This window comes from Rhinichthys klamathensis, unplaced genomic scaffold (assembly GCF_029890125.1).
Source record: "Rhinichthys klamathensis goyatoka isolate OS25496 unplaced genomic scaffold, OSU_Roscu_1.1 h1tg000109l_1, whole genome shotgun sequence".
Classification (NCBI taxonomy): domain Eukaryota; kingdom Metazoa; phylum Chordata; class Actinopteri; order Cypriniformes; family Leuciscidae; genus Rhinichthys; species Rhinichthys klamathensis.
In genome coordinates this window covers 2,968,104-2,994,905 of record NW_026606647.1, presented here as the reverse complement: position 1 = coordinate 2,994,905, position 26,802 = coordinate 2,968,104, and the positions used below count along the sequence as shown (strand labels likewise).

Sequence of the window (26,802 nt, the reverse complement as noted above, 5' to 3'; positions counted from 1 at the left end):
TTCATGGTGTCTAAATGCTTACAGCCTACACAGGATATAAGATTAGGAACAAAACGTAATCATTTCATTTCACCAACCAGTTATGAATCAAATCCATTAATTCAGTTAAAATAATAAAAAAATAAAACCAGTTCCACTGATTTTTCTAATTTTAGTGGCACAGTCTCTACGTAATTTGCGCCCAAGTATAATATTGCAAAACAGAAAATAAAAATCTAAATAAATCATCTCAAACTAACAACACGCATATGTTTGGGCAAGAAAGCCACAATGAAAGTTGAAAAGAGAAACAGAATTTAAAACAAAATAAATTAAAACAAAACTGATGCATAAAATTTCCCTCCGATGGTTCTTCTAAAAACTGTCAAATTAAAAGTAGGGGATTGAGAAATGATTCATTAGGACACCTTTATAACGTTCCACACGCACACACATTTTTCAAAAACCAAAACATACATAGTTCAACTCACTAATCAACAATCATGATTATAAACACTCGCTCAAACAGTGGCCCTGCCCATGGCAGAATAAGAGGGGAGTGAGGGAGGAGCTACTGCATTGAAACAGCACTTCCTGAGATTGTCTCTCTGCTGATTTGACTTTGGTCTGGATCTGTGCACAACCCATCCATACATGAGAATGAGATAAAGAGGGGAGGAAATCGAATTGAGGAGAGAACCATGCATAACAGTGTCATTTGATTAAACGTTCAAATACACATTATTAACTGAAACTTAAGACCCCTAAACAGTTTAATGGGATTACTGAATTCAAAAGGCTACAAAAAAATCCTGCAATAAGTATTGGACAAAAATTTGCAGTCATACATATCACCAATTTCCTCTGAGGTCCTGAGTTCCCTCTCTTTTACCAAGCCTGGCATGAGACTGGATAACACGGGTAAATTATGAGCTCTGTAGCAGGTATATTTCATGTAATCACACCTGAAATGTACAGGCATACACACAAGTGTCTAATACAGATTATTATTAAACAAACAAATAGAAGGAAAACACAACATAGACTGACATACATCACAGACTAGGACATGAACAGCAACTCCAAAGCAGCACACTAACTGAGAGCATATAAAATCCAACCTGATTATTGTCACCAGCATCTACAGCAGACGGAAAAAACAAAGGCTGACAGTATAGAAACACCATCAAGACTTTCACTCCAAAGGAAGAGGAAGACAAACAGTGGCTTTGCTCATTTACACAATAATATCTATTCATTCTTTCAGCCTAAAAGCAGCTTGATCTTCCCGTTACGGACACTCAGCATTCAAAAACACCGTACATCACAGATGACACCGTACGACATTATACAGCACGACACACCAACTCAAAATCACCTTAAATTGTATTATATTTGTCTTTTTTTCTATGGATGTTCAGTACCATTTCATCCATTCGTCAGTCTTGATCAGTCTAAATGTGTCCTTCAAACCTACAAATTTCCCTCTTTCTTTGTCTGAACAGCATACACTTGTCCTCCAGTTTTAGACCGGGTTGGGAATCAATGAACACCTCATGTTTAAATTTTAATTAATTCACAAAGTGCTTTAGCTTTCTGAATCAGGCCAAACCCTTAAAGCCAGCTTGAGAGTTCCGTTTGAAACTGCATGCCACATATCGACAGGGTTCCCACACAGTCGACCAAAACATTTCCAGACGTTTTTAATGACAACATAAGGATTTTTTTTGAAATTATCTTAAAGAGAGATTGACTCCTCATATTGGAGTAATTTCTAGCTGTATAAATAACTGATATTACATTAGTTATTTTATTCATTTCTATGATTTTTTCCCCCCAAGCCTGGAAATCCCACTTTTTCAAGGACAGTGAGCAGTGGGAACCTTTTATCGATATCTGTAATGTTTAATCTTGCGCATGTTTCCAATAAATTAAAGAACCACTATGAATCTCAAATAATTCTGTGTCGATTACAGAATTATTTGGGAGAGCATCACATCTGAATCAAATTTTCCCACAGCCAGTGCACAAACTCACACAAAGGTGAAATATGGACCAGTGGGGGCGATATAATGCTGTCTTTGTGTGATCTGTTGCATACAAACAACATGTGCTTGATTTCTCACCAACAGAACTATCATTTATAGATAATAATAAAATAAAATGTACAACATTGTACACTAGTGCCAGGACCTTAAACACTCCAAGTAAAATCAAAACTCATTTACAAGCTAATTAATCGCTGTAAATCAGACAACACAGGAAGCATGGCCTCCATTTCTCAGTTCAAGTGTAAGAGGTTTTTTTTCATCTTCCTTAAATTCCTAGTTTTCTTCTGTATTTTTAAGAATCAACTTCCCAGATTTCAAGTCATTCGGGAGGCAGAGGATTCTTCGACACCACAGTGCGACAGTCCAGTTTTCATATGTAGATTTTATATAGATATATATATAGATTTATATACTCTTGCTTTATGTATAAGATGTGTATCGAAGTATACACGCGATTGTGCATGTGTCGTGGGCATAAGAGGCATTAATTTGGCGATCTGGGTGGGATGTTTTGTTCTTTTCCACTGCGTCTGTTGTACCCCGACTGTGGCGAGGAGCGCCGACCCTGTGGAGGTCGTCTCTGTTGCTCTCTGAGCTTAAAGGCTGACCCTCTGGGACCATTACCACGTTGGTAGCCAGTCTGCTCTCTGGACGTCCGACTCTCGCTTCCCTTCTCCATTTTCTCACCGGGGCTGCAGCGGGATGAAGCTGGGCCTTCCGCTTTGTTGACTCGAAGTTCACGTAGAGGTTGGTTTGTGGTGGGAGAAGGGGTGGGACTGGGGCTGGGCGGGGCTACTGGTGCAGGGGGAGGGTCTTTGGGTGGCCTCTGACACACCTCCGCATAGCTCAGCTTCCGAGGCTCCTGAGGGGTCAATAAAACCTTAAAGGTTAACAAATCTCTTCTTTCTTTTTTTTTACTTTCATGTGTGAATAAGCTGCAGGAGCATTTATAATTTAGCAAATTAAGGTGTTTACCTGTAAAGATGTGATTGATGGCAGAGGTGGAGTAGATGAGGTTTCAGTGCTTGAGGTTGATTGGCTGCGCAAAGGTTTTGGGGCGGAAATGGGCTGGACGTGGTGGTGGTGGTGGTGTGTGGTCACTGATGCTGTCACTGATGCAGGCTCTGGAGGCGTGTCAGAGGTCTGAACCTCTTTCTCTGGTTTCTTCACTTGATGTGACGCACTGTACAGAGAAATGTGGAGTTCCAAGATTTTCAACCTGCTTCTATTTGAACCACCTTAATAATAGTAATATTTATTTACAAATAATTTGTTATAATTATTTCATATTTGTATATTTATAATTTAAAACCTTGATTAATAAATGCTGTAAAAGTAATGTTCATTAGTAGTTTATGATGCCTAATGCGTGTACATGCATGTGTGTACCTAGTGGTAGGCGTGTCCTGTTTTGTGGCGGGAAGCTTTGGCGCTGGAGGGGAGAGTCCGGTCGACTGGGCCTCCACTTGACATGTTCTGGGATCTTGACTGACATCTTGACTGACATCTTGCTTATTTGTTTCAGGCTAAAGCACACGGAAAAATTGCAACTTTACTTGAGTGATATCGAAGATTCTCTGTGAACAAGCAAAAAAATTGTAATTGAGAATACACAGGTACAGGAAGTAGTTCTTACTACCTTTTCCCTGCTGATGCCCTTAACTACATCTGCCATGCGATTTTCCAACACAGACTCCGTTTGCATGGTCACACCTGGCAGACAACTCGGCACACCTCCTGGTAAAGGCGGGAAGTTAGTGGTTGCGAGGTCAAACTTTGGAGGCGGAGTTTTCACCTCTGATTCAGGATTCTGCCTCTGTGTAAAATGAAATTAAATGAAACGAGAGACAACAAAAATGTAACAATTTTGGAGAACCATGCAATAAACTTAGGACTTACCATCCTTTCATCTTCTCTTCTCCTCCTCATGCCACGATAGCTTCCTCTCCTGGACACATCACATAAGTCGTTAAATACACTCGTTTCATCAAACCTGTCACAATTCAGAGAACGCACTTAACAGATGACCCTCAGATCTCATAATCTTAACGCTCACTGGGACAGGAGTGACAGAGACTTTAAGGAGAGAGAGCAAGAGAGATAAAGGAAGAAATGAAAGGACAAGAGAAGTGATCAGAGAGAAAATAAAGAACTCCTAAAGTCTTCCCATCACTCCCTGCTTCCCTCTATGCGCTTAGTTGATCATCACTGGGTCAAAACAACCAAATCTGATTCTTATACAGTTAACTTAAATTATACAGGTAAAAGAAAAATGCTGCTACATGTCTTATCTGTGTGTACTGACCTGGCCCGGCTGCTGATGCAGAGTTCGGAGAGGTGGTTCTCTCTGGGGGAAACTGGCGGTTCAGAGAGCGGGGTGAGGGTGGAGGCAATGGTGTCTGAAGTGGGGGTGCATGGGGGCTGAGGACTACCGGCACCGGACGAAGTCTCCGTCAGCTGACTCGCATCAGCACGAGGCTGTGGCTTTACATGATTCCTGCACAGAGCACAGAAAAATCAGCCGTTTCTCAGAAGTGATAGCATTTAACTATAACCAAGGCTCAAAAGCCAGAGCAAAGCTGAATAAACATCTGTAGAACAGAGAGTTTGTCCAGCTGGGCTTTAAGGGTGGTCTCTCTCACTGTGTAGAACAAGCATCACAAATGGAGATGATATGCATGAGAGATGTAGTGACAAAAAGAAAAATGTTTTGCAGAGAAATTCCTGAAGTGACACCATTTTCATTTCTTTTGTAGCAGGCTTGCTGCGGTAGTCAGGGTTACCGGTGCTACACAGTGTTCGGATGTAAACTGATTACATTACATGGCCGACACAGCACCACCCCCACTGTCATTTCGCTTTTTTTTTTTTAGAAATAAAAACCATTTTGTTCAGTTGGACAACGGACACAACTCCATACAGTACTAGTAGCAGAGTGAAGAGATGACCGACAAGACAATGGCAGAGGATTTGGTGCGCCACAGATCCTGAGCGTCACTGACATATCTTGTAAAATGTGCGGCCAATATCGCCGCTCCCTATACACAGAATAAACGCAAATGCGAGCGTGCTTTCAAAACCGATTTCAGTACTCTGCATATAGATAGCAGCTCCCTGATGCCCCAAATTTTAGGCCTATATATACACAGAATACAAGTAATTACAAATTCAAAAGCGAATACATGCGTGTACATAAATGTTTTAGATTGTACTTGTATTTTTTTATTTATACAATTACACTGTTGACCCCTAAACCTTAACAGTGGTTCAATGGATCACAAAACTAGTGGTTTGGATTATATTGCGTTTTGAGTCAAGGATCAGATAATTTTTCAGATCAACAAGAAAAAATGGGGGAGGGGGGTGGAATGGGTGGAGGCAAATGTAATTTGCTTTTCATTTATTATTTAAAGCACACTTTAAGTACTTCGATACCACATCAAAAACGTCTAGCCTAACTAATAAAGTTCAAACATTAAAAGTGAAAAGTCAGTAATAAACAAGTTAGTTGAATACAATAACAGTTACAAATGAAGTGGCCTAACTGTAGTATTCAGCTACAGAAATGTAATTGGGCTTAAATATAAAAACACTTTAGTGTTCACTGTATATATAAAATAATGTTAATCCAACAACCGAACACAGCTTTAACACTAGCCCCTTTCACACAGAGATTCCGGAAAATACACGGATAAAGCGACCCGGGATTTGACCCGGGTTCGTTTGATTTTGCTTCATTCAGACTGCCAGTGATTTGCTGGAATCAGAGAGCGCGATCACACACAACCCGTGTATGCTCCGGAAAGACGCGTGACGTTGGATGTGACCGGTCTCTACTTCAGTCCAGTTTGCAGAATTTTTTTCGTTCTTTCTTGTATCGATGACGAACACAAACTTTCTTCTAGAGTAACTGAGTCGCACGATAACTACGTCATTGCAAAGGCTCGTGAATCATCACTACGACACACCCCTTATACGGCATTGGTTCTGGCTTTTGTTCACACAGCGCGCGTTCCGGGTCTGAACACGGCAATGTTACTAGGTCCCCGACCCGGCATCAATCCCGGGTCGTGTTTGCGTTCACACAGAAGGCAGTCTGGCAATTTGCCGGGTTCAAAGCGCTGTGTGAAAGGGGCTAAAGATTAATCTATAATGACAGACAGCAGCAGGTATTTATAGGCTGCTGTCACTTTGAGAGCAAATGCACAGATCCAAATTTAATGACATCCGATTTTTTACTCAACCGTTTACGTTCACTACAGACATAACCGACTACGTTTCAGAATACATGCTGAGATGCGTATTTTGACAAATTTGTGTGTATAGCTATGTTTCCATCCACACGTTTTTATCCGCATTAAGTGATATCGAATGAAAAATGCCTTATGGAAACAGTAAAATTCGATTGAATTTCATGAATATCGACTCAAATGAAATACGATCGGTCTCATCGGATTTTATCTTGATCGATATACGGCTTATGCGATAAACGCGGATGGAAACGTTATTATGGTGCGATCCATTTAGCCTAGTAAAACTTTGTTCGCAAATGTTGGCTTGAATGTTGTGCAATTCGGTGAGAAAATGAATGGAAACACCTTAACATGTCTCAAATCAATTCGATATACCAATTTGATCGCAAAACAGCATGTGACGTCATTACGCACAGGTTTTTATCCGCTTTAAAGCAGTTTGATGGAAACACACTTTCACCAGCTTTATTCGCATGAGGTTTTTTACCGAACTTCAGATAATTCGATTGACAAGTGGATGGAAACATGGCTTATGTGTCCTTTCAACCGCAAGATGATGCAAAAGAGGAATCAATTTAGTGTGCACGGCTGTGCTTACAGATAACAGCGAGGGCGTACCGAATTGAGTTATCGCTTCTTGCACTGGAATAGTTTAAAATCACGTGAATGTGTAAATTTGCAAGACAAAACATGCCAAATTATAAACTTTTGCTCTATGATGGTTAAACTTTGCAATTAATCCACAAATCACATGGGGCCTGGTCTGTACGAACCACGGATAAACTATGATCCATTTAATCCCTACACCTTAACCCTAACCATACCACTAAACCTGTCCCTAACCTTACATACGCATCCCACCTCAATAGCAGCAAAAGTTATTTGCAATACAACATGAACACAATAAGAGCATAGCACCCAACAATTACTTTTTTCGACTCAAGCACATAAACGAATATAAAGTGAACAAATATTGTTGCTACTTCCTTTTAGCCAAAATTACATTTAGGCTATCTCATTTGCCATTAAATTGGATAAAGCATATATTGGCACTATAGGCCACTGGCTCACCTGTCCTCATCATTCAACACCTATGCAGATTTTATTTATAATGCATGTACTTCAAGACACAATCAGGAAATTCTCATACACGCAGATCAACAGATGATACATGCAAGGACAGGGTTACATGACAGATCTGATGACAATGCACTGTCATTCACTGTGAAAGCCAACATGCAACATACAGCTTTTAGCCGAGTCATGATGGTCTTTCACAATGGAGCTCTTACTCATGGTTAAATAGCACTAAGATGAACGTGCATACGATGATTTAAAATGAATTTACCTGAAGGCATTGATTACATTCTTTCTGGAATAAAGTGGAAGTCTAGAAAGTAAAAGTAACAAAGACAGTCTGACTCCAGTTGCTGAAACACAGAGCTCTGCCTCACTTTCTGCACATGACAAGGAAATCAATGTAGTTAAACTTCAATATTTCACACTTGAACAAAAACTTCAGCCAATTTAATTAGAAATGGAGGGATAGACATGTGCTGATATACAGTAATACGATATATCACAATAATGAACATGCACGGTATTATCGTGGACACTTTAAAATACCATGAATAATTATTTAGGAAATATTCAGATTTGTAGAATGCTTTAATACTTTTCCATCAACTGGTTAAAATGTATAACACTGTGTGTGCTTCGTCAAAGAGGCATGTGCACTCTGATGTAAACAAGTCCAACACGCATGAGCAGCAAGGCGGAATGAGTGAAGGAGACGCACTGAATGACAATGCGCATTCACTCTCTGACAGCAAATGGTGCTTATGGAAGAGCAGAAATGCAACCGTTACATTGGTAACCCTCGTAAACAAAATATTTAATTGTTTTAAACAGCCATTCAGATTTTTGTATTCGCAATGGTGTTAACCACACTGCCAAATACATTATAGCCTATTTATTTCAAACTTTTACATTTTAATCTGGACTACAACATGCCCTAGATATTGATTGAAAATGTTCTGATTCTTTATTATTGTTCAGCAACACTTTACAATAAGGCTTCATTAGTAAATTCAATAGTTAAAACTCACTGATGAAAAATACTTTATAAAGCATTTATTAATCTTGATCTAAGTTTCAACATAATACATTATAAAAAAAACCTGAGCTAACGAACTAACAATGATCATGGTTTTTTTTTTCTTAACTAACATTATTAAAGAATAACAACTTCAACAGACCATTGTTAATGTTATAGTTTATTTAAATGATCAGTTATTCTTGTTCGATACTTTTAAAAAAGAGCCACAAAACGACGGTGGATGACATTAAAGAATGTCTTATTGAAAAAAAAAAAAGATTTAAATTGAACAATATATTGAAAGTTTAAAGTATATATAAATACAAAACAAAATTATATAACAAATTCACAATAAAACCTAATCCACCGACATAACCCAACTACAATAATTTAACAAAATAACAGTTACAGTACTACTAACAGGCATTAGTAGAGGAATGCAAGCACCTGCAGCAACCGCGATATATACACGTTTTCTTTTTTTCATAAGGGTATGCCCTTGTTTTACACTTGATGCATGTGTATTGAATGTTAAATAAGTTAATAATGATAACAAGACTGTTTATCATGGGGATTTGTACAGAGGCTCCGTTGATTTGCACTTAAGCCTAAACAAACCGTGAACGAGCGAGAGAGAGATCGACTTGGCACGTGCGATTACCTGCGTCTTTCCTTTCAGGTCAAGTCATAAAATAAGTTTGCCATTTCCAAGGAGAGCGAAATCTTTGTCGTATCATCCTTTTAACGTTTAAGGGTATTTCCCATGAATGGTGCCAGTGCAGCGCTGGTCAATGCATTAAATCAATGCCATTGATCTCTACGAAGTGAAGCATTAGTTTCAGCGTTGCCCACGCGGCACATTGCTGCTCAGTCGAGCCTTGTAAAGCTGTCGCGGTGAAGGAATTTCTCTTGTGGTGATTTTGAGTGGCTCAATATGCGGTATTATCGCCATTTATTTATTTGGATTTATTTATTGCTATATAAATAAGTGTTACGATGTGGTCAGCATGCACAAAAACGAGGACATTCAGTAACAAACTAAACAGCATCTCTGCGCATTGAAAGGCTGTCACTCAGTGCGCAGTTATATTGCTACGGCAATGGACTGTCTTTGAGTTAGTCATTAAAGTCCCACTCCGATCATATTTTGAGCTATTTTTAAACATTCCCAGTGGTCTTTAAATTATGATTATGCCATTTTTAGCCAAAATCACAAAACCTGTGCCGTTTTCTGGGACTTCGCTTCAGCAGAGCGGCAGTAGCTCATTAGCAATTCGCCTCTGCGTTGTGGGCGGAGCCGTTGGCACGGAGACGACCCTCCCCCTGCCCGTTGCTGAGAGCTCTGTCTCTCCCGCTAGCGTACACCCCCAATACCGGTGGGGCAACAGTATTATATACACGTTAATTATTATTATCCGAAGTTAATCAAAGTTATCACCGATCATTATTTCACTCCAAGACGTCGCGTGTGGAGACGCCCAGTGGAGTTACTACGTCACAACTCCAGTCTATTTTAGCCCGCATTTTAGCGTCTGCTACTGATTCACAGCCATTTGAATGTAGAAATACTCAGAAATACAACTTTGAGCTTATTTTTCTCAAGATATGTCCTCTAACATCAGAAAAATGCCACAAGAACATGTTAACACCTAGAAAAACATTATTTTCATCGGAGTGGGTCTTTAACACTAGAAGTGCCAGAATTCCATAACTACTAGAACTGCCACAAGCGGTCATTTTGACCGTTAGATTGCAAACACTATATCTTTAATGATAAATACCAATTGAGAAATTAATGCATTTATTGTATTAGGATATCTTTTAAAAACAAAACACCAAACTGTACATTTAAACAAGTTTAATTATACATTTATAAATAATAAATATAAGTAGCCCGTAATTATCGCATATTCACAACAGACAGCTATATTTCCATATCCATTCAACATAACTCAGAACAAGATAACTAAAAGTATCTTATTTAGATATTCTTTTGACAGTGAGAGAGACAATGTCACGGTTTATGAATTCGCTGTCTCCTTTCTCGTCTTGTTGTGTGTGTGTGCGTGGTCGCTGATCATTGCCGCTGATCAGCACGGCCGCTGCTTATGATCAACGCGCCAGCTGCAACTGATCAGCGAACCCTTTTTAGTGTCACTGTTGTCGCCTAGTCTTTGTCAGATCATTGTGGATTTTTCCTGCGTGTTTGTTCCCTGCCTGTATCCGTTTTCCATGTGTCATCCATCCGTGTTCAGCACTCCTGGTTCTTCACGCAGCGTCCCTGTGCTGCCAAGGGCGTCATACCGGAAATTTGCACACCTTAAAGGACAAGTTCGGTATTTTACACTTAAAGCCCTGTTTTAAGATCGTTTCTGATGAAATAGAATGGTTAAGATTAAAATTTGGACACATGCTGCTGGCCCGAGAATTTTCGGTTTCTGTGGTTGCACCCCCCCCACCTCCACAATGGTTGCATAGGTGCACAGGAACACTCCGTCCTAAAACGCATTAAACTTTAGTTTACAAAGACGTTAAACTCACCGAAGAAAACCTAAGGAATAAATTAAAGGGAACTCAATACATCATTATGTTTTCTAAATGTCCTTGTCTATGGAGAAACACAATGATTTTATTAGCAACACTTCAGAGTGTTGTAAAATACCACTTCCAACTAGGGGTGCACGATATAAAAAATAAAATAAACTCTCGATATTTTCTGGGATTTTCTCGATAACGATAATTAGGTAGACCATATTTGTGTGTTATTGTCCTGGTACCGTGGCAGGTTTAGGACTGCCGTGGACAGCTGACTCCTAAAGTTTTTGATATTCTGTGTGGTGGTCAGTTCACAGCAGTGACAGAAATTATTTTTTCTTTGTACAGATGACAATGTTATCAAAACAATACCCTTTCACACGGATCCACTGAAACAACTTATACCGCTGTATTATGCATGCCATGTCACTTTGTAAAGAAAGACTACGTGCCTGCGCACATACGCATTTTTACTACAGTGCACTCGAGCCGAATGCACATGCCTATAGCTAGGGGTGTGACGGTTATTATATAACCGTGAGACCGACGGTTATAGTTGAACACCGTCATTAGAACTCTATAACCGCCAAAACCGTGCTATTAAAATAGTTTACAAAAAAATTTTAACAGAGAATGTTTAAATACTAATATCAGCTTACGAGGGAAACGGAGGCGGAGTTGGAGCTTCGGAGGCTGCTACTGCTGGAGATGATTCAGGAGAGGTCTGCGCCCCTTTACCGATCAGAGCGCGCTGACACGGAGTAAAGCCTTGTTTATACTCGACGCGTCCGCACGAGCGCGAAGGTGCGCAAGACCGGCAAGACCCCATTTCGCTTGGCTGTGTGCACGGCTTTTTTTGTAACAGCGCGCGCGGCACCGCATCCGAGGATGAACGACTTCCAGACGAATCTGCCCGAGCATGTACGTGTCACCGCACCGGCACGCTGTCTAAATTGCAAAGTTCATTACAAAGTTTTTTTGTTAAGGTTTTGTTTACTGTGTGTGATTTATTTAAAACAAAGCACATTCATTGCTAGGTTTTTTTTTGTTAAGGTTTTGTTTACTGTGTGTGATTCATTTAATGGAAAGCACATATTCACCTCTAGTTGTCTTGCTGGTCATTTTAAATAAACGTAGAGCGAGTAGCTCTACGTTTAGCCCCCCTGTTGGATGCTTTGACCTGCCGTTCAGTCTGTATTTCACTGATTAATTCATTTGTACTTCAGCACTGTGATGTGACTCGCATGGCTCAGAAACAATCTCTGAATATGAGAGAAGTTTTTGTTAAAAGCTAAATACACACTGCAATGAATAATGTTCCATCTCTGATGTAATCAGCAGAGTTTTCTCTGCATTAGCACTGTTTTGGACTGACCGCATGAATGCATTCGCTTACTGGATCCTTGGACTAAAAACCTTCAGTTTAAAGGCTTTAAATGATCAGATTGCAAACAGACAAGCTAAAACATCTCATCAAAAAACCTGCTTTCCATTTTTCAATGTATTGATTCAACAACAAACTTCAGAGGTTGAATCGTAAGTTTTTGCAATGCATACAACATTTAATGCCATGACTTTCTGTACCATAAATTTAAGACTTTCTGCTTTGATTTAAGGCATTTTCAAAGCCTTAATTTGTGGAAGGGTGAATTAAGACTTAAGACAAGGAGAAACCCCGAACAAGTCAGTTTTTATTAAAAACCAACCCCATGGATATAAATTTCCCATGGTAGAAGAAACAACCGATTATGTTTTTGGCAGAGAGGGAAAGGGATAGGCTAAGAAAGAGATTTTTAAAACAACAAGTAGATTTCAGGATCTTACCGGTTGCGGGAGTAGTTGCGTGTAAGGCTGATTGGAGACGAGCCAGTTTTGTAGTTTCCTGCTGTGCCAAAGCCATTAACAAATGTACTGTTGGGAAATGGAGCCTGCAAGATGAAACAACAGCTGAGATTAACCCACACATCCTCAAACTCCTACAAATTATCTTCAATTCACATTTTTGTGACGCACGCCCAAAACACCTCTTAACATTAATGTGAAACGCTAAATGAACCAAATAACTGTTGGCATGGTAACCATTTAGAGAGCAGTCAACTGCCCTGACTGACTTCATACTGCGCTTCACTCCAGTAACTCCCCTGCAGCTCGGCCTGCAATCACAAACCTGATTACAAACCCAGAGACCTACTGAGACTCCATCAGCTCATACCTTCATGACTGCAATACAAATTTAACTAAAAAGGCTATCAAAAAGAGTAACTCAGTGGATGAGTCGCATTCAAATCTGTTGAAAAATGACTGTGTTGCTACAATGCTTGGACCAGTGGTCGACCGATATATCGCCAAGGCCGATATTTGGCTTTTTTTAAATATCGGCAGATACGTTTTTCTGATTGGCCGATGTGTTGGAAGCGGGACTTTTATTTTGACGGCGCTGCGGACATTTATTTTGACGGGCGGCACTGAGAACACCAGCACCTGAGAAGAGAAGAGCAGCGCCTGATCACACAGCACTCTCACATTCTCCGCCTGACCGTCTTCATTAGTTTACGATTTCTGTCAGTCATATCTAATACTTTGTTAGACAGAACTGGTGGCTACAGAACTGGTAAACAAAGAAAGTAAATGGTATGCGAAAAAGTAATGCGTTTGCTTTTATATTATTTGTAACAGAAAAGGCAAAATCAGGCTAAAATACTTTCTCATTTACCGTCAAGATTCAGCAAATTCGCATCTACATCATTTAAACAAATCTCTGAATATCGAATAAACATTTAATTTCACAAACCTTGCAGATTTAATCGAATCCAGCTGTGATATCTTGTGAAGTGTGCATTTGTAGCTGGCATAAACGTGTCACTGCGAGTGACGGTCCGTGTAAGTGAGTGAATGCGAACAGAAGATCAGCATCACAGGAGACGCGTCACGCGATCGAAAAACATAAAATATGCTGTGCTATATCCAGTTGCCCACTGTGTCATATTCATATCGTTTTCACTGTGTGCTATGTAAACTTCGCGTTACATTGTCCAAAGTCAAAGTAAAAAAAAGTCTTTATTTGAAAAAATATGATTATCAGTGTACATGAAATTACCAGATTACTGAGTGTTTACTTCCTTTTTATTCAAATATTCATATATTTTATACTTTATTCATTTTTGTGAAAAATACTGTAATAGGATTGCAGATTCAATAAGTTGCCATCTAAAGTATAGGGCCTAAGCATGTTTATTTTAAAGATTTTTCTCTAATTTATTAGATATTGATTAAAATATAAATATATAGTATATAGTATATAGTATATAGTATATATATATATATATATATATATATATTAGGGCTGTAGCGATACACTAATCTCACGATACGATACACGATATTCAGCTCACGATACGATATATATCACGATATTCAGCCAACGATACGATTCGATATAATTCGATACACTTACATCATTTTCTGAAAGATTTAAAGGGGACAGAGTGATTTTGGTGACATCTTGTGAGTGTTCCATTTACTTTGATTGAATTAATTGAACTGAAAACTAAAAACATCAATTACACAATATATGTCTCTGACTGGACAGAGCTACACCTTGCAAATGCTGGACAAAATGAATTAAAGATGTGTTGAGAAAATTAGTTCCATTTATTGAAACAGTGCAAACTGTAGCTTGCAAGTCTTTGAAAAGTAAATTAAGTGCAGTACTGCAATTAACAATGGAGAGTTAAAAAGTGCAAATAAAGTTTTGAGAAAAAAGGTTTTATAAAAAGATAAACCTCACATATTTCAGCCTTTTATAAAAAGAATGAGTCAAAAAAGATAAATTACTGACATGATTTACAATGCACATTAGCTTATCTTTTATTATTAATAGTAAAATTCGGTCCGATTTTCCCGTGGCGTCTGTCGTTGCTAAGCAACCATGAACTGCGCTCTCCACAACGACAAAGAACGAGGTTTTAGTAGCAAATGGATTTCCACCACCGGAAAACGCTTGCTGTAGCTCTGCTCTGCTACAAGATTTATTTACGGAGCAGAGAAAAACACCCGTAGTGTTTGGGTGCACCCCCATCCTTCATGTTGGCCGAGCTTTTAATGTTGTTATGGAAAGGGTGAAACTGATGGTTGGTTATCACATGAACTGCGGTGCGCTTGCGCCATTCTGAAAAGTTGAGGTGTTTTCATCTCGCTGCGCCTGGAGAAAATGAGCGCGTCGCTTCAATTATGAGCGCGCTTGCCGCGCGCCTACATTTGAAATAACGAACTTGAGCACGCAAAAGACACGATATGTGAACGGCCCCTTGACGAGCCAAGTTAAACACGGGGGATTTGAATGGGACTTATATATCGATACTCGCGGCTTAAATATCGATACTATCTTGGGGGGGGGAAATATCGATTTATATCGCAGAATCGATAAAATCGCCCACCCCTAATATATATATATATGATTCAGATGAGAATAATGTTACATTGTTAATTAAAATTAAGGAAAACAAATATATTGATCTGAAATATAGCAAATTAATTTTAAATTAATTCAGGTACAATTACCAAACATATCGCAAGGTCTTTTTGTCTTTATTAATTTAATTAATAAACGAATTCTATAAAACTATTGTCAGTGCACTACAAATAAACGGGTTCTATGCCTTTATTAATAAAACTTATTTAAAAAATACAATGCCTTCTGCATTTTTGTTTTGCTTTTCCCTCCATTGTACCGAACCGTGATGTCTGAACCGAGGTATGAACCGAACCGTGACTTCTGTGTACCATTCCACCCCTAATGTGTGTGTGTGTTTATGTATATGTATATATATATATAAAAAATATATATAAATATCGGCCATAGGCCACCCTGCTCTCTAAGATATCGGCAATCAAAAAACCCATATCGGTCGACCACTAAGCTTGGACATTGAAAAGTTATTTAGTCATCATTCCACAAGTGACCCTCAGATCTCATAATCTTTACGCTCACTGGGACAGGAGTGAACTTTGAGTGAGAGAGAGAGAGAGAGAGAGAGAGAGAGAGAGAGAGAGAGAGAGAGAGAGAGAGAGAGAGAGAGAGAGAGAGAGAGAGAGAGAGAGAGAGAGAGAGAGAGAGAGAGAGAGAGAGAGAGAGAGAGAGAGAGAGAGAGAGAGAGAGAGAGAGAGAGAGAGAGAGAGAGAGAGAGAGAGAGAGAGAGAGAGAGAGAGAGAGAGAGAGAGAGAGAGAGAGAGAGAGAGAGAGAAAACTCCCCACAAATTCTGATCACTCCCTGATTCCCTCTATGCGCTTAGTTTATCATCACTGGGTCAAAACCAAATCCGCATCTGTATCTTCATATACAGCCACATTTGTGTTTCTGAACATATAGCACCATGGCAACATCAATCAATTATTTATGAACCTGCAGTCTTTAATGACAAATGTTTGTTTTTTTTAAACCATCTAAAATATTAACAAATTAATAAACAAACAAATTAATCTTAAATATTTTTAATTAGTATTTACACTAGTAGGCTAGTAGTTTTTGATGTAGTATCAAAGAACTTCAAGTGAGCTTTAAGTAATAAATGAAAATCAAAGTTTATATATATATATATATAAAAAAAATCTGAACCGAAAAATGATCCGATCCGTGGCTCAAAAACCATAAATGATCCGAACCGTGAATTTTGTAATCCGTTCCACCACTAGTAGTCTTATATGTGGAAATTGTCACTTGAATGTCTTAATTCAGCAGTAAATCACTTCACAATATTTCAAGAAAATATATTTCATGTTCTCACCAGTGGCGTTTCAAAATAAGGGGTGGGTGAAGGGGTCCACGTCTGTGGCAGAAGGCTGTAGAGAGGGTACTGCTGCGGAGGCTGGTACACCTGCTGCAGGTAAACTGGAGACGAGTACTGTGATGGAGTGGAGTACACTCCAGAGTCAACAGCCCCATAACCGTTCTTAGCAAAGAACGTGTTAATGGCCTTGATGCGAGCCTACCATGACAAAAACACACAAACACAGAACTGCATTAAAACCAGGGCTCGTTGTTCAAAAGTAATCTGATCGGATTCCGGCAATCGGATTGGATCAAATCTTGACAATGGGTTGTTCAAAAGATAAAGGATTCTGAAATTGGAAATCTCAGTATAGATCTGGATCAAATCATCAGTTTGTGTTTTTCAAAAAGCCTAAACACTCAATCAAGCCGTTTAGATTTTCTGAGCAATATGATGTCATAATGCTCATGCTCCGCCCACGACCACTGACAAACTGTCCCGTATTAGCATATTTCCATATGGCTGTTGGTTACATAATTCCATACACTGTTTACAGGGGTCTTTCCTATTGGTTACATAATGATAGTAGTGCTGCCACTAACGACTAATTTTCTAACGACTAATCTTTCGACTAATTTTTCGATTAGTCGACTAATCTAAACGACTAATTAAAAAAAAATCAAGTGTTAATTTCGTTGTGTCCATTTTATTTTGAACTCAACTGAAGGGCCAAAACATAAAATGTCACCTGTTCAAAAACATTATGTATTAACAATCTAAGCATTAAATATCTGCATTTCCATTAGGCTATACCATATTAGTCAGAGTACTAATCTAATCCTCTAATAACAAACATGTATGTATTACTTAAATTAGCTCTTTGTTCTGTCTTAAAAAATGTACAGTAAGCTAATAATGATTAATTTATGTACATTTTTGAAAAGTATAACTGATAACATCACTCTGAATAGTAAAGTAGATGCAATGCATTTTCTGTGAAAAGCGCTATCCAAATAAATTGGAATTGAATTGAAAGAGTCTGGACTAGCCCACTATGAGTCGCGCTGAAAGCAGGCAGGCACGCAGTTATGTAGCTCGCGTTTACACTTGCGTGCATGGCGGGCCCGTGCCGCGGTTCGCGTGAATGTGAAAGCAACACGGACTCGGGAGCGCTTGTTCAGGAAGTTAAGTAACCTGCCCATGCGTTTTAGCTGATTATGATGCATTTAGTTAAATAAAACACATGTAAGGGATGATAGTGTTGATGATTTACCTTGGATACGCGAGAGTTGAGTCTGCAGTGTATTCGCGCATTGCGCGTGCAATCAGGGCAACACATTTGGAAATCCACTGTCTCCTCAAAAGAGTCCGTTTGAAAAACACAATATATTGACCCGCGTTCTGTTTTCTATCATGCGCCGTGCACGTTTGCGATGGCATAAGATGCACGCAAACTCAACAGGGTTCGATAGAATTGAGTGTGAAACCAGACCAACGCTGCGGGGGGTGCCGGGAACAATCGCGCTCGTGCTCGGACTCGGACCGCAGCAAATGAGCCCACTGTGAAAGCTCCGTCACCTGCCTCCGCAATTTTTCATATCAAAGCAGTGAAGGCGGGCGGGAACGTGAAGGAAAATTATAGCAGATAAACCAGCAGGGCGCGCACGGCGCACAGTGTGTGGAGGTGAATTACAGTGAGCCGTTTGTGACGGGAGACCAAAAATAAATAGCGGTCAATAGTAAAACGACACGTCGACTAAAAAAAATTGCCGTCGACTAATTTGCATGGTCGATTACGTCGACTAAGTCGACTAATCGCGGCAGCACTAAATGATAGTATAACTGATCACTGATTGGTTCGCACAACAAGGGTTAAAGTTGAGCATTTCAAAGAGTCCTGTTATTAACAGCATCCTTGAGAACTAGAACAGAAATTGAGTGCACATTCACACATCCATTCACTAACACACAAGCATATGCTGGCATGAATCATCAGACTGGTCAAACTATAAGACAGCAACACAATGTGCACTCACCATAATTGGTTTGCCCTGAAAGGTTTTGACTTCCTCACGCAAGTATCTGTAAGCCTGTGAAACAATGTGGCCAGATAAAGACCATTTGCATTAATTAAATCAGCAGACAAAATGCAAAAACACGTTAGGCCTCATCCATGCAACAGCAGAGCAAAAGTGCATATTGGTTTTCATTTCAGCAAATTATGGCTGTTAAAATAACTTTTCAGTTTTAAGCCAAGCAGCTAGCTAATAATATATGTATATAATCATTTTGATGCAAAGTTAAGACCAAGTCTTTACTGCTTTTTAGATTTCATTATGGCCATATTTCATGCATTATAATAGTAAACAGAAAATTACACATTACAGATTAAATGACCATGAACCATATCACAGGAAAATGGCATCACGACCATTCATGAAAAAAAAAAACTTTTACTTGCAACATATGATCTGAATTAAAATGAGTTAACTCAATATGGTAGCACAGATCTTGAAAAAAAACCCAACATATGTAAGAAAGAATTTACCAATTATTTATACAGACATTTATTCTATGAGTAAGGCCGTTTGTGAATGCGTTTGTCAATAATACCTGTTGAGCATCAGTGTCAGACTGGAATGTGATGTACCAGTTGTTATTGTGCGCAAACTCCACGCTGATGACCTGCGGACACTTCTCACTTTTAAAAAGTGCCTCCACCTCCTGACAGAGAGACAAAAGCATTAGTCAGCAAATTAAAAAATAATAAGTGAAAACTACTTAGAAACAGAAGGTCAGATATCCCTCAGATCTCATAATCTCACGGTCATTAGGGCAAAATCCACTGTACTGAGAGAGAGAGAAATAAGAATAAGAGAGAGAGAGAAATAAGAATAAGGACAGAGAGAGAGAGAGAAAGAGAGAAATAAGATAAGGACAGATAAAGGAGGATTTAAACAAGAGGACAATGAAATCTCAGCAGCAATGGTTCTGGATCCTTCCAAGCGCGATACTGATCATCATCGGGGTAACCACAGTAATAATAACCAATCTCTACCATATACAGCTACAAGAGATGAACATACAGCGTGGTCTCACCTCAACAGGTGTGGTCTCAGGGACTTCTCTGAGGATGATGATGCATCTCTTGTGGTTTGGCCGTACTTTCTCGCCCTTCTCATCCACCTGCACCATGGGAGAGGCTGAGAAGGACAACACAGTTAAATGCAAGGAATGAACGACAAACTCTGTAACTTTGGCCAGAGTTTTTTCTTTTTTTACCTCGTAGCACCTCAAGTATAAGGTCCATATCAGTAGTCAGCAGTTTGACCCCCTCCATGTTCGCAATGGTCCAAATAGGGACAAACTGATCACTGTCCATTTGAGATATCAGGTAAAGGTCTTTGGAGAGATTCTCCCTGTGGAAAATAAAAATGTAATGAACAGATGTTGAGCACTTGCAGTGATATTCATTGCACTCAAAACATAAGTGCTTCACTTGGTAAAGCCTTTGAATACAGATTAAGCGTACATAGTGGGAAAACAGAATTTTAAATGTCTGCTTGGCTAACTACAAGCTTCCATTGCATGATTTGCATATTCCATTGATAGAAACCCGTTACTCCAAATATTACTGTTATCACACCACTGGACATGTTTGCTTAAAGTGCGTATGTCAGGTTAAATTTGTAATTAGGATTAACACAAAATAGTTAGGGGAAATGCACATTTGACAAGTTGTTGTATTGTTTTGTATGATTTTCGATACCTAAAGGCAGAATATAAGATGAAAAAGTTCGTTATTTTCAGTACTCACTTAAAACTGCTCCTCCGCCCAAACGGATCGCTTGACGTCATAAGAGGGAGACGTCTCCCCAGAGCGCTGAGAAAGTGAGTCTGTGAGCTGTGTTGATAATTGTACGAGTGATAGAGCGAGAGAATTAGTGATTAGGATATTTATTTATTTAGTTAGCTATTTAAGTTAGGTAGTTAGTTAGGTATACGCAGGCGTATTTTCACAATGGTGAATTACTGCGTTTGTGCTGGGTGCTAAAACACAGTTAAAACCGGTCACAGAGTCCACTTTTCCCCAAAAAAGCAGGTCTGTGTTCCGTGCCTGGGTCAACTTTGTTCGTACCAAACGCGTGGACTTCAGTGCTGCTTCGGTATCCAAGATTTCGGTCATTTGCAGCGCACATTTCTTCCAGTTTTTATGTTTCCACTGTTCGATCGCGCCCGCGTGTCTGTCTCTCTCTCTCTCTCGCGTCTCTCTCTCTCGCGTCTCTCTCTCTCTCTCTCTCGCTACTTCAGTGCTGCTTCACACACACACACACACACCAACACCAACATATTCCAGCATTGCAATCTTGACATCGAAGCCTGTTCATTATAGCCACGGAGCTTCAGAGCTAAGGCGGAGCTACAGATTATGTGTCCCTAAATAACCCGCGTATCTAACAGTAGTTCCGCATTAATTAATTTGCACGCGAGTTTTATTTATTTTTATACTCGTGTATTCTTATTTATTTTTATACTCGTGTATTCATGCACTGAACCGTGACGCCCGTACCGTTTCGGTTCAATACGAATACATGGTTCCACCTCTAAGTTATGCCTACCGGTATATACACCTGCCCAACTCTCCACTGGTTATCTTCACACCAGATATTTATGTTTCTTCGATAGGAATTATTTAAATTTCTGTTTGCCTCCTCATCTGTCTCACGCCTGGGAGGCTCAAAAGTGTATGGCTGTGGGGGGATTTTGAGGGGGATTTTGGATCTGCTCACAGTGCTCAGAGTCAAAACTCCCCATTCTTGAATAGAACGTTTGTGGCACGACTCCCTCTTCTGACGTCACAGCTCAGCTGTGTTTTAAAAATATGATCTTGACAGAAATGGCTATAAAGCTTACTGTAGGGTAATTACAGTAATAATTTTAATGATAATTACATTTTCACTCAGACATCTAACCCTTATTTAATATATCTAAAAAAAAAATTTAACCTGACATAGACACTTTAAGTTCACATGTGCAAAATGAAAAAAAGACCAGATGTTTTTTCCACAGGAGTGTAGAAGTATTTTTACAAACGGTGTTTCTTTTGACTGGTTGTATTTTTAAAATAAGACTAGTCAGTGGGTTTCCTGAACAACTAGTCAACTAATTGATCCTAAAGAAGCCCTGAATAACTGGTTTAATTTCACCTGAAGTTTACAAGACAACCACGTGAAGCGATAAAAGCTTATCATTTATAAGCTGATTTTTAAATGGCTTATAAATTTAAATGGCTTCTCAGGTCATGGTATATATAAGGTCATATATTTTGAGAATATAAGACACACACAGACACATGCCTATCTTCATAATTCTAGTTTTGACGTCTAAAGGTTTTTTAATTTGACACAAATACAAAATTTAACCTCATTATTACCGGTAATATTGTATTGGATATAATCTGTGCTGGTCAATTAGTCTAAAATTAAGAAACCCCTAAATAACAGCAAAAAAAACCCCCAAAAAACAGGTGTCTACATGTTATTTATTTTAAATTGGCTACTTAATTTATTATTCCAATATCCAAATATGATATTAAATCCCACAGGGAAAAGGGCTTATATTTGTGACGTGCTGTCTTTGCATTTGAACATTAGGCTACACATTATAAACAGGACACATTAGTTGAATAAACTTTAGCCAATCCAAACATATTTATAGAAAACAGTTAACAATGAATAGACAGGAGTCCTGTCACATGACCAATAATATAAGTGTTCGAATAAGACGAATCAGACATATGAGGGCTGTTAACAGTAAAGCGTCCGTCATTTAACGAATTTTAAAAACACGAATGGATAATACAAAAAGCTTTGACATTTTGACATAAAAAAAAAAAGCAAGAACTTTGCCTGTCAATTTTTATTTTATAAATATCTTCTCTCTCTGTGTGCGCGAGTCTGTGTTTGTGAGAGAGCTCACGCAGCACTGATACATGATATCATACAACGGTCATTTTTAATCCATAAGTACGCCAACTAACTCGCTAGTTTTCATACAAAATAAATGTAACAATTTGGTACTTTAGTTATTAAAATAATAACGTAACACATGCAGGCTACGTTTCTCAACACTGAGAATGAAAAAATAAACGACCGTTTCTCCAGATTCGCGCTTAACGTTATCAGTCATCCACAAATCACAGCACTTTCATAATCACTAAGACATAGTTTCAATTTTATTTAGATTTATTGTTCAACATTACTTGAGCATTTTATAATTTGCATGGCTGAATGTCTTCCTCTTATCTGAGTTACCATGAATGAATTACGGAGTATTTTTTAAATAATCCATGGGATCACTCCCATCCCGTGTGATAACCAATCCATTTTAAATTAACTCAAATACAATATTTCAACTTTCCACTTCCACCCCAGCCCGTTTACCTTCAGCAGTCAGAAGTACCGTGACTACTGTAGGCCGACTGTCCTCCTTAAATCAGTCAGACGGCGGGCGCGTGCGAGTGGACAGTGGATCGAGCGGGATTCTTCATTGGTGTCGATTTTCAGTCTCTTTTTAATTATAGGACTTACGCATCTGTCAATCATCTCCGCTTGCAATTTGGGGAATGAACCCAGCGCTATGATAGATCGAACTCTTGGACTGCGCGTGCAAAGAGGCGTCCTCAGGTTTTTGCGTAGTTTAGAGTGACAAATCGTACCAGCGTACTTTGGTCAAAATGCGTGCCCGCTACGCAAAATGCATACATGTTGGCAGGTCTGATGATGTATTCTTTACATATCGAATTAAATTATAAAGAGATTACAACTGTACTTGACAACCAACAATTACAATACTGCTGAATAAAAGGGCTTCAATCAGATTGTCCATGAAATCACTTCCAATGGCATAGATCCATTACGACATCGCATTTAATTATTGAATGAGAACTTTTTTCAAGCAAGAGTAGAATAAGCATTGCTTTATTGTTCAGGTGATTATGAATTTTTCATTCATCCCTGAAGGTCTTCAGTATAAAAATATTTTAAAAATGATGTAATATGGAAGAGCAGGTATAAGCATGTCTGGGCATAGAGTGGGTGTTACCTTGAGAAGCAAAATTCTAGCTGCTTCTTCAACGACTCCTTTAGACTCTCTTCGGACAGTGGAGGCTGCTCCTCGACGGTCTCACCCTCCACTGAGCAACAAAACAAAAACATACCGTCCACAATGACAATCAGCCATTAAGCATCACGGATGGAATTAAAGTGTGACAGTGGGTGTTTGTGGCAGACCTGGTTCGTAGAGTGGGTAAGCCAGTTCTGCTGACTCAATGCCATTCAACATGCTGCTCTCCATAGGAGGGGCTGACTCAGAGTCACCATAGCCAACAACATACTCCTTGAAACCTTCAGAAGAGGAATGAGAGGAGTAGTAAATAAATTTGAAACCTTTCCATTCAGTTACCATGCAAGAACAGCAATAGATCATGCAACCCTCAGATCTCATAATCTCACAGTCATCAGGGCAGACCCAATCCACTGCGAGAAAGAGCAAGAAATTTAGTTTGAGAATTAGAGAAAGAAATGAGAAAGAACAGAATGGAGGGAGGGAGTAAGAGGAGAAATTAGGTTGAAAGATCTCTACAGTGAGAATAGTTCTGGGTCCTTCCAAGCGCGATACAGATCATCACTGGGTTTTAGGAAAATTTAACATGTCTGAAATGATCTTAGTTGCTATCGCATATGAATCCCCCGCAGAATAATTCCATTCGTCTCAAAACAACACCTGGCAAGAATCTAGCCATGTCGTGTAACGAGAAAAACCACAACAACATGCTCATAAAGCAGGGCTTCCCAAATCCCTGGAGGTTTGAGAGGGAACTTTAGGGTGTCCATGAGTTTATGAAAAGTCAATTAAATCATAAAAAAATAAGATAAATAATTTTCTAATAAACACAAATCAAAATAAAACTTACAAAAGATACAATATTTTATTTACCTGCATGTCATTAAGCAAAGAAACCAAGTAAACATGTTACATGTTATAATTATATTAACTTAATGAGACATGTAGAAATAAAAATCCTTTTGTTTCCTACATAAAACAAAGAATAGGGGTTGACAATTTTCATTTCCAGGTGAAAAATTTGAGAAGATAGCATGAAGTGCATTTTTACAAATTACTTGCAGCACTAAACAACTGCCAATCAATATACGTACCCTCTGACTCCTCAGTAGAGACAGTTTCTCCTTGTGGCCAATGGCACGTCTCTGTGGCTGCCTCCGGAGCCTGGGTGGTTGGTGCAGACACTTCCTGCCACACTTTAGCATTGGGATTCAGACCGGCCCCCTTGGTGGTCACCTTGAAGACAAGGTTAAAAAATAAATAAATCCAATTTTCAGATCACAGTAGAATAAAACCAGAAGAAATCGGTCAACAATTTCCAACTGTAGATTCAGTAAACAGAATTGAGACTGAACTACAACATTACTGGTCATTTAACTACACATTATCATAGCCTAAAACTGACAGCCATCTATCATGGCACAACCTAATCAAAGTTAATGTGGAGTAACTGTTGAATGAACTGGCAGAACATGTAGTGAGACCACACAAAAAAAGAGCAGGAAACAATCCTGGAAAATGAATTCAATTAATTTCAAAGCAACATTTAAGGCATCAAGGACTTCTGCCAAAAATAAGCATTAGAACTGGTAAGTGTACTAGTACTTGACTGCATATCTCAATTCCCAGCTTCTTAAGTGATAAAGAAAAGACTAAATACAATATCAACTTGCAAAAAATAGACATTTTCTAAGCACAAAAAAAAAGTGGGCTACAAAGGTCAATTTGCATTATTTGGATAATGGAGACCATTCAGTGGTCTACTCTAGAGATAACACATTCTAAATGCTTTTTTGACAGCTTAAATGTAACTTAACAGTGAATCTTTTGCATTCTTGCTTTATGGAAAGGCTTTAATTCAAAGGCCAAAGCAACTTCACTGTAGGCATTCAGGTGGTCACTGGTCAGTGAGATGAAGAGATATCCCAGATCTTGAAACTATAAACTGTGTAAGCGGTTTGATCTGACACACACACACCCTTTGAAGACTTCAAGAAAGTAATTGCATACATCATTATAACAGGGGTGAACTTTTCAGCCCTGAAATCACAGCATTGCAATTTTGCAAAGTTCCCCTAAACATACAAAATATGATTAAAATAACGATTTTTAATATCACTTTCAATAGGGAGAAATGAAAATGCAATGTCAGTGCTTGGGTCTTTTAAGGGTTAACAGATACGACGCTATCAAAGTTTCACATGACACGCCGAGGAACAAATTACAACGCTGCTTCAAACTTTGCTGTAAAGTCTCAATTTTGAACTATATAGAATATAACTGCTCTCTCAAATGAAATTGTGTATTATTTGATGAAGGACGTCTGAAGAGCACGCCGAAGGAAAACAAACACCACAGGACAGGCAAGGGCCCCAACTATTAACACACTCCGCGAGTTTGAAAACCACAACTGTGCACAACTTCTCCCTCCAACTTCTCTATAACGTTACTGCGCCCGATCAGGGTTGAACATGATCATCCACAAGATATATTACTTACCCGACGCGACACTCCATACACACAGATAGGTTTTAAATAGTTGGCCTTTCACCCGTTTAATCTGATTAGCCACTCCGATAAACCAGAGCGAGAGTTCAGGGCAAAGAGCTAACTTACAAACCTGCATCTGTAACGCAGCCTGGTTAACCTGACTAACGTTAGTGCTTTATTGGATTTGAACGGGCTAAAGTTATTTTTGAACGAGAGGTTAAATTAAAAGTCAATGCGATTCGTGGATACCTTCAGTTTTTGATGTGTCATTACTAGTTGTGAATTTTACCAATAAAAGTTACGCACCTTACGCTAATAAAAGAGGCTGGCTAAATAGCTAGCATTTGTTGCACGCACGTGGATCTTTCGCAACCGACGATCAGTTCGCATCCACATAAACAAGGTATTACATAGTAACGTTAGCTCAACTAACATTGCTTATCGCTAACTAATCGATGTAAAACCAGGAACAAACAATAATAACTGTAGCAGCACTACAAAA

The 26,802-nt window shown here is 39.0% G+C and overlaps 1 protein-coding gene across 4 annotated transcripts in view; it reads right to left on the bottom strand.

Annotated features, from left to right (window-relative positions):
- Positions 1-1,949: 1,949 nt before the first annotated feature.
- Positions 1,950-26,802, bottom strand: part of larp4ab (La ribonucleoprotein 4Ab) — a 30,363-nt gene continuing 5,510 nt past the window's right edge. For 2 of the 4 annotated variants that reach the window (XM_056253886.1, XM_056253889.1), the window contains exons 2-17: positions 24,905-25,046; positions 23,978-24,091; positions 23,790-23,880; positions 19,968-20,104; positions 19,785-19,888; positions 19,299-19,409; positions 18,722-18,775; positions 16,701-16,901; positions 12,741-12,844; positions 7,632-7,673; positions 4,336-4,527; positions 3,930-3,978; positions 3,670-3,846; positions 3,420-3,556; positions 3,006-3,213; positions 1,950-2,892 (exon numbers count right to left, since the gene is read on the bottom strand). In XM_056253886.1, coding sequence (XP_056109861.1) covers positions 2,515-2,892; positions 3,006-3,213; positions 3,420-3,556; positions 3,670-3,846; positions 3,930-3,978; positions 4,336-4,527; positions 7,632-7,673; positions 12,741-12,844; positions 16,701-16,901; positions 18,722-18,775; positions 19,299-19,409; positions 19,785-19,888; positions 19,968-20,104; positions 23,790-23,880; positions 23,978-24,091; positions 24,905-25,046 — 2,241 coding nt within the window. In that variant the 3' untranslated portion in view covers positions 1,950-2,514. Of the gene's footprint in view, positions 2,893-3,005; positions 3,214-3,419; positions 3,557-3,666; positions 3,847-3,929; positions 3,979-4,335; positions 4,528-7,631; positions 7,674-12,740; positions 12,845-16,700; positions 16,902-18,721; positions 18,776-19,298; positions 19,410-19,784; positions 19,889-19,967; positions 20,105-23,789; positions 23,881-23,977; positions 24,092-24,904; positions 25,047-26,802 lie in introns of all 4 variants that reach the window. The other 2 variants (XM_056253887.1, XM_056253888.1) reach the window with 2 other exon arrangements.